Raw genomic sequence first — 8,861 nt, 5'->3', positions numbered from 1 at the left:
CCACCATTCTCTTGCACGCTTCAGCTCGCACGACCTCTCTTTCTCTCCGCTCGATCGTCCAGTCCAACTCTTCTCGCATGCGCCCGCAATTCACGTCGAGGTTTTGCATCTCCCGCTGGAGCGTCGGTTCTCCTACTTCAACTAGCAACATAGCATCCGTTCTGTACGTCAGATTAAAGGGGGATTCTCTGGTCGTCCCGTCCGGAGTGCACTGATAGACCCAAAGGATCTGCAGTAGTTAGTCCACCCATGCTCCCTTAGCCTCTCCCAATCTTTTCTTCAACTCTGCCACTATGACCTTGTTCATGGCTTCGGCTTGACCATTGGTTTGGGGATGTTCGACCGAGCTGGTTAGGTGGCGTATCCCTACTTGCTTATAGAAATCCCTTAACTTCTTGTCGATGAACTGCCGGCCGTTGTCGATGATGATGGTATGGGGCAGGCCAAAACGGCAGACAATGTTCCGCCAGACGAACGAGTGGACTTGCCGAACGGTGATGTTGGCCAGGGCCTCTACTTCGACCCACTTGGTGAAGTAATCTACGACGACTAGTATTAACTTCTTCTGTGCTCTGCCAATAGGAAATGGGCCGACGATGTCCATACCCCACTGTGCGAACGGCCGTGGGGCCATTAGGCTGTGCAGCTCGATCGGAGCTCTCTTGACATCGTTTCCGTGGGCCTGGCAACCTTCACATTTTGTATCATCGCCTCACAATCCTGTTCCATGGTCGGCTAGTAATACCCCGCCCGGAGTATTCGTGCCTTCATTGCTCTTCGGCCGATATGCATCCCGCAAACGCTATTGTGGACCTCGTTCATGACGTAGCCTACTTCTTCCTCCGAAAGGCATTTCAGGAGCGGTGCGGTGAACCCTCGTTTGTACAAGTCCTCTTCGATTATGATAAATCGGAGCGTCCGGCACCGCTCGATTGGTTTCATATCTTCCCCAGCGTCGCTTCTTCTCAGGAGTTTCCGAACCTCACTTCTCCAGTCCGCTGGCCGGTCGACGGCTGCACATTCTCCTGTCAAGGGCTTCATTAGGGTTTGCCTAATATGGTCTTCAGCTGACCTTTCTCTTTTCCTTCCGCCAGCTTGGATAGCCTATCGGCTCTGGCATTCTCCGCCCGGGGTATATGATGGACGGTCACCTCTTCAAATTCTTTCATGGCTTCGACCACTTTGTAATAATACTGCAGCAGCAGATCATCTTTGACTTGATATTCCCCCTGCACTTGCTCGACCACAAGTCGTGAATCGGTGTTACACTTAAGCTTTTGGGCTCCCAGGTTCTTTGCTAGCCTCAGGCCCGCGATCAGTGCTTCATATTCTGTCTGGTTATTCGTCGCCTTGAACTTGAATTGCAGTGAATGGTCGACCGTGAAGCCGCCCGGTCCTTCGATGATGATCCCTGCTCCTGTGTTGCGATTATCTGATGAGCCATCGACGAAAAACACCCACGTTTGTTCCGACTGGGAGGTCGGCCCGTGGAGTTCTACTGCGAAATCTGCCAAGTGTTGCCCCTTGACCGATCCTCTCGGCTCGTACTTGAGACCAAACTCTGACAACTCAACCGACCAAGAAATCATCCTTTCGGCCAGGTCGGGCTTCCTGAGTATCTTGGCTATGGGATGATCTGTGCGGACGATCACCTGGTGGCTTTGGAAGTATTGGCGCAATCGACGCGCGGCTGTCAATAGCGCTAGGGCTATTTTTTCTACCAGCTGGTATCTGGTTTCTGTGCTCTGCAATACCCGTCTGATAAAGTATATCGGTCGCTGCTCCGGATTTTCTTGCACCAGGGTCGTGCTGATCGTGTCGTCCGAGACCGATAGGTATAACTGCAGAGGCAGTTCCTCTACCGGTCGGCTCATTATCGGGGGTCTGTTGATCATCACCTTTATCTGCTGAAACGCCTCCTCGCATCGATCGTCCCATTTGTCTGCGCTCTGCTTCTTCATGATCTTGAGGATCGGCTTGATCTTCTCTGTTAACTTGGGTAGGAAACGCACAAGAGACGTTAGACGCCCGACCAACCGTTGGATCTCCTTAAGGTTCTTTGCACTCCTCATCTCAGTGTTGGCGGTGCACTTGTCAAGGTTGCCTTCGATCCCTCAGGCGGTCAGCATGAATCCCAGGAATTTGCCGGTCGGCACTCCGAACACGCACTTCTCCGGGTTAAAACACATGTTGTACTTGCAAACTTGGTGGAAGACCTCCTTGAGGTCACGAACGTGGTCCTCAACCGTCTGTGATTTTACAACCATGTCGTCTACATATACCACTATGGTTCGACCGATCTGCCCTCTGAAGACCCGATCCATTAGCCTTTGGTAGGTCGCCCCAGCATTCTTCAGGCCGAACGGCATGACTTCGTAGCAAAAGTTGGCTTGATCGGTGATGAACGTTGTCTTAGATCTGTCTGGACCATACATAGGGATCTGATTGTACCCTGAGTATGCGTCCAGAAAGCTCAGGAAATTGTGCCCCGAAGCTCCATCTACCAGCCGATCGATGCTGGACAAAAGGTATGCGTCCTTCGGGCATGTCTTGTTGAGATCTGTGAAGTCCATGCACATCCTCCACTTCCCGTTCGCTTTTTCCACCATTACCACGTTCGCCAGCCACGTGGTGTACTTGATCTCCTTTATGAAACAAGCCCCCTCCAGCTTCTTCACCTCCTCTTCGACCGCTCGTCTGCGTTCTTCCCCTATCTTCCTCTTCTTCTGGGCGACCGACCGTGCTTCTTTGAAAATTGCTAGCTTATGGGACATAACATCAGGATGGATTCCCGGCATGTCGGTTGATGACCATGCAAAGAGGTCTCGGTTCTCCAGGATGACCGCTCCCAAGAGTTCTTCTTCATCCGGTTTCAGAGCTCCCCCTATCTTAGTGACATGGCCTGGCTGGGCGCCGATCAAGATCTCCTTGGTAACTCCACCAGGTTGGATCTGATCCTCGGTGTTCGTTCGGGGGTCCAGATCAATCATGGCGACTTCTGATCGGTGCTGTTTTCTGGGACGATTGTATGGGGTGATCCTTAACCCAGCGGCATAGCACTGCCTCGCGATCTGTTGATCCGCGTGTATGGTGCATATCGTTCCTCTATCCAACGGGAACTTCATGGCCATGTGCAGGGTGGAGACGATCTCTTCGAAGGCATTCAGGCAAGGTCTTCCTAGCAAGACATTGTAGGAAGTGTTAGCTTCAACCAAAAGGAATCTAACCCTTACCTCCCGACCGTCCTTCCGCGAGCCGATCCTGGTGCAGAGATCCAGGTAGCCCCTCGTGTCTACTCGCTCGCCCAAGAAACTGACGACCTGTTCATTATAGGGTACGATCAGGTCTGCGGACAAGTTCAACCTCTGGAATGTTTTCCAGTACAGAATGTTGACCGAGCTCCCCTGATCCGCCAGAACCTTCCCGATTCCATACTCTGCTATCTCGATGGAGATGACCATAGGATCATCATGATCGAGATTGGGAGCCTTGAAGTCCTCATCAGTGAAGGTGATAGGGGGCATCGATCGCACCTTCTTCTCCACTCGATGGACTGACTTGAGCGCCCGAACGTGCCTCTTCCAAGCAGATGAGCTCGATCCTCCTCCGACGAATCCTCCTAAAATGGTATTGATGTAACCCCTTAAGGGTTTATCCCTGCTCTGACTGCGACTCCTCCTCGGGCTTCGGTGGGCTCTGGACGACTCCCTCCTTCGCCTATCGGGCTCCCGCTCTCGCCGCTTCTCCCACCTGGCTGGGGCCTGTCTCTGTGTCGGGCTTCTGTTCCTGACCAGGCTTCGTTGGGGGTGGTCCTACTGAATGTACTTCTTCAGGTGCCGTTGGCGAATCAGCTCCTCAATCTTGTCGCGGAGCGTATGGCACTCCTCCGTGGTATGGTTGATCGTCCGATGGTACTGGCAATGCTTGCTGCCATCAGCGTCGGGAGGTGGAGGCTTCTTTCTAGACGCTGGAAGTGAGTTGACACTGAAGGCCTCCTGCAAGATCTTTGCCCGGGGAACGGGCAAGGGGGTATACGTGGTGAACTTGGGCGTTTTCTTCTGGTTGGGACGAGCAAGGGGTTTGCCCGGTCGGGGGGCGTTTTTCTGTGATGCTGCATCTTCCTTCTCCCTCTTCTTCACCCTAAACTCCTGCATGTCTTTCATCTGGATAAATTTAGCCGCTCGCTCCCTCATCTCCTCTATCATCTTTGGCTTATTGCGGCTTATCTTATCTGCGAACACGCCCGGCTGCAGTCCGTACGAAAAGTGATGCCGAGCGATTTCGTCGCTGAGGTCTTTTATCTTGACCGACATACAATTGTACTAATTGAGGTAACTCCTCAACGACTCCCCGTCCTCCTGGCAGATGTTGACCAAATTATCCACCGTTAGGATAGCCGGTCTTAGGGGGGAAAACTGCGTGCTGAACCTATCCTTCAGAGTGGCGAAGGAGTCGATACTATTGGCCAGCAGCTCGAAGAACCACTCCAACGCCTCTTCCGTCAGGGAGGTCGAGAAAACGGGACACCAGATCGGGTCGCTTACAGCATGGAACATCATCTGGTGGGTGAACACCCGCACGTGATTATCGAGGTTGGTAGTTCCGTCGTACTTGTCGAATGTCGGCATCTTCCATCTCTCGGGCAGGCGACTTTCCACCTGCTCGGAGCGGGTCAGGCATGGTGGGGATAGAAGGGATGGCCTCCTCCTTCCGCCGAAGGGCTGCATTTTCTTCTCGCAGAACCTGTATCTGCACTTCATAGTTCCTCTGCATCTCATCCATCCTCTGTTGCATCGCCCAGATCATCTCTCTCGTGTCTGCCTGATCATCAGCCATCCTTCCTCCGTTAACGTTGCTTGTTCGATTTCATGTGGTCACCATAAGGGTTTAAGGTCTAAGTCTCCTCTCTTTAGAACCCGCGATAACTTCCTCACCAAGAAATCTTCCTCCTCGCTCGATCGGTTCAACAGACGATCGGGGTACCTGTCTAAAAGGCTCTGATGCTTAAGTCAATTGATGGACCGATCGGTGTATAAGTATAACTGCTGTAATAAATGCGAATTAAAGATTCTCACCAACCTACCTTTGGGCCCTATTTATAGTTTCCGGTGTGGGCCTATGATTAGGGTTCCTTAATCACGGTCCAATGATCCTCTAATCAAAATTACTGACTTGTTTAATGTTAATTAATCCAGCTGACTGGCCTCGTTTGGCCGATCGACCGATTGCCGCTTGACTAGGATGGTTATCTTCTGAGTTTAACAACCTTAAGTGAATAACTAATCTATATGGCCGATCGATTGATGGTCATACGTAAGGCACTACGCGAATCACTTATGAGACTGATCGACCGATGGATCTCCATGGGTTGATGCGTGATCGACCTGGGGATCGATCCACCGATGGTCTTTTACGAGCTAACGCATGATTCGTCTGTGGGACCGATCGACCAATGGTCCCTTACAAGGTAACACGTGGTTCGTCTGTGGGACCGATCGATTGATGGTCCTTTACGAGGTAACGAGTGATTTATCTGTGAGACCGATCGACCGATGGTCCTTTACGAGGTAACAAGTTATTCGTCTGTGGGACCGATCGACCGATGATCCCTTGTGAGGTACCATGCTATTCGTCTGTGGGACCGATCAACTGATGGTCTCTTTTGGGGTAGCGCGTGATTTATTTGTGGGACTGATCGACCGATGGTACTTTATAGTTCATCTGTGGGGTCGTTCGACTGATGGTCCTGTTTTACAAGCAAGTCCTCCCAGCCTTGTTCGATGGACCGGAGGACTGTGCGTTGCTGATGGCCCGATGAGACATACAGTACATATATCATATTTAATATAATTTTTGAAATTGTGAAAATAAGTTTCTCTAAATGAGTTTTAACATCTCATTTCATCTTAGATTCTATCAATTATGACGTATTATCTCTATTTTCGTTTGGTAGAAACAAAACGGAAATTTTGTAAAGAGGTGACTATCCTACTAAGTTGCTTTACCTTTATCCAGCGACAAAACTTAAAAAAAATATCTAGGAGTGTAAGGTGCGTGTACAATTTCTTTTTCAAATTTTTAGTGAGAGAAGATAGAAAAGAAAGTGATTGTTGAGATAAAAAACAAAAGTTTGATGGCAACACTAATAAAAGTGAAGGCAAAAGTAATTGCATAACTTTATTTCTATATACTTTATTGAATTGGAAGTCTTGTTGTTTATTTACCAAAAATGAGCCAAGAAATGAACAACCAGGTACCCGTAATCAAATAATAGAGATTAAAAAACTAATTTATCATGTATTACCAATTAAGGTTGCTCTTTTAATTATTATTATTATTATTATTAATTGTATTAACTTAAAAGTGAATTAATATAAATAAAGCAAAGTACATGGTGTGATTCACATACCTCCAATAAACCAAATTAGAAAAAGTTTACTTAATGAAATACGTTGAGATTCGAAGATCCAATAAAACAATGTTTTTCTTTTGTTCCATTATAATCGTAACCACAAGGTGTGATCCACATACCTCCAATAAACCAAATTAGAAAAAGTTTACTTAATGGAATACGTTGAAATTCAAAGATGCAATAAAACAAGGCTTTTTTTTTATTCCATTATAATTTTACGTAACCACATGGTGTGATTCACATACCTCCAATAAACCAAATTAGAAAAAGTTTACTTAATAGAATACGTTGAGATTCGAAGATCCAATAAAACAATGTTTTTTTTTTGTTTCATTACAATTTTACGTAACCACATGGTGTGATCCTCATACCTCCAATAAACCAAATTAGAAAAAGTTTACTTAATGAAATACGTTGAGATTCGAAGATCCAATAAAATAATGCTTTTTTTGTTCCATTATCATTTTATGTAACCACATGGTGTGATTCAACTACCTTCAATAAACCAAATTAGAAAAAGTTTACTTAATGGAATACGTTGGGATACGAAGATCCAATAAAACAATGCTTCTCTTTGGTTCCATTATAATTTTACGTAACCACATGGTGTGATCCATATACCTCAAATAAATCAAATTAGAAAAAGTTTACTTAATAGAATACGTTAAGATTCGAAGATCCAATAAAACAATGCTTTTTTTTGTTCCATTATAATTTTACGTAACCACATGGTGTGATCCACATACCTCCAATAAACCAAATTAGAAAAAGTTTACTTAATGGAATACGATGAGATTCCAAAGTCCAATAAAATATTGTTTTTTTTTTCGTTCCATTATAATTTTACGTAACCACATGGTGTGATCCACATACCTCCAATAAACCAAATTAGGAAAAGTTTACTTAATGGAATACGTTGAGATTCGAAGATCCAATAAAACAATTTTTTTTGTTCCATTATAATTTTACGTAACCACATGGTGTGATCCACATACCTCCAATAAACCAAATTAGAAAAAGTTTACTTAATGGAATACGTTGGGATACGAAGATCCAATAAAACAATGCTTCTCTGTGGTTCCATTATAATTTTACGTAACCACATGGTGTGATCCACATACCTCCAATAAACCAAATTAGAAAAAGTTTACTTAATGGAATACGTTGAGATTCGAAGATCCAATAAAACAATGTTTTTTTTTGTTCCATTATAATTTTACGTAACCACATGGTGTGATCCACATACCTCCAATAAACCAAATTAGAAAAAGTTTACTTAATGGAATACGTTGAGATTCGAAGATCCAATAAAATAATGTTTTTTTTTTGTTCCATTATAATTTTATGTAACCACATGGTGTGATCCACATACCTCCAATAAACCAAATTAGAAAAAGTTTACTTAATGGGATACGTTGAGATTCGAAGATCCAATAAAACAATACTTTTTTTTGTTCCATTATAATTTTATGTAACCACATGGTGTGATCCACATACCTCCAATAAACCAAATTAGAAAAAGTTTACTTAATGGAATACGTTGAGATTCGAAGATCCAATAAAACAATGTTTTTTTTTTGTTCCATTATAATTTTACGTAACCACATGACGTGATCCACATACCTCCAATAAACCAAATTAGAAAAAGTTTACTTAATGGACTACGTTGAGATTCGAAGATCCAATAAAATAATGCTTCTTTTTTGTTCCATTATAATTTTACGTAACCACATGGTGTGATTCGCATACCTCCAATAAACCAAATTAGAAAAAGTTAACTTAAGTGAGTTAATCAAGTAACCCACCAACTTGTGGTGGACAGGTCGAATTACAAAATTTCTAGTTCACCAAAAAATAAGTCTGGTTAAACTGTCTCTTTTTTAACTCAATCCATGATGAGTCAACTCACATAAACTGCGTTGGCTCATTTTAACACCCCTCTCGTCACCACCAAAACATTATTCTCTAACATCAATGCTCACGTAGGAGAAAAAGAAAATGGTTCGAAAAGGTTATAAAACTAAGAGTTTTTCGAGTTTGGAAAAGTAGAAATTTACTGTAGAAGAAGAAGTTCCAAGTGTTTACTAATGTAATAACTCTCATCACATAAAATAAAAAATTGAGATCAAATGATTAGTTTTATATTTAATAAGTATTTAAAATGAACTTTCATGTATAAATATGTTTCAAATAACTATTCAAATTCATAATGAATTAAAAGAGGCTCATGTTCATGGAATAAGAAAAGACTGAATAATGTACCCTTGTAATGACAAATATGCACACATTTTTCTTTCGTTTTACTATGTCTGAAAATGGAAGAACAATTTTTCATATAGAGAAGAAAAAGCTTATATTTGACGAATTTGGTTGATAATTTGCTTTTAAAATAAAGTAAAAGTAGAAAATTCAGAATAGAATAAATGATATTTTTTTGGTTCTAGAAAGG

At 44.0% G+C, this 8,861-nt stretch overlaps 1 protein-coding gene across 1 annotated transcript; it reads right to left on the bottom strand.

Moving 5' to 3' along the window:
- Positions 1-735: 735 nt before the first annotated feature.
- Positions 736-2,072, bottom strand: LOC114170426 (uncharacterized). The gene is made up of 2 exons (XM_028055902.2): positions 1,073-2,072; positions 736-1,025 (listed from the first exon to the last, which is right to left on the bottom strand). The coding sequence occupies exons 1-2, from the start codon at positions 2,070-2,072 to the stop codon at positions 736-738; spliced, it is 1,290 nt and encodes a 429-aa protein (XP_027911703.2).
- Between the last annotated feature and the right edge of the window lie 6,789 nt (positions 2,073-8,861).

The sequence above is a fragment of the Vigna unguiculata genome, chromosome 11 (genome assembly GCF_037176805.1).
Source record: "Vigna unguiculata cultivar grain cowpea cultivar isolate G323 ecotype 2 chromosome 11, ASM3717680v1, whole genome shotgun sequence".
In the NCBI taxonomy this organism is placed as follows: Eukaryota; Viridiplantae; Streptophyta; class Magnoliopsida; order Fabales; family Fabaceae; genus Vigna; species Vigna unguiculata.
Note: the sequence above shows the minus strand (reverse complement) of the source record. Positions and strands in the feature narration are given on the sequence as shown.

Bases quoted from the DNA above. Each gene is read 5' to 3' on its own strand.
- LOC114170426 (XM_028055902.2), bottom strand. From the start codon at position 2,072: ATGAGGAGTGCAAAGAACCTTAAGGAGATCCAACGGTTGGTCGGGCGT. The intron at 1,026-1,072 runs GTCAGCTGAAGA...AGCCCTTGACAG, and splicing joins GGCGGAAGGAAAAGAGAAAG to GAGAATGTGCAGCCGTCGAC.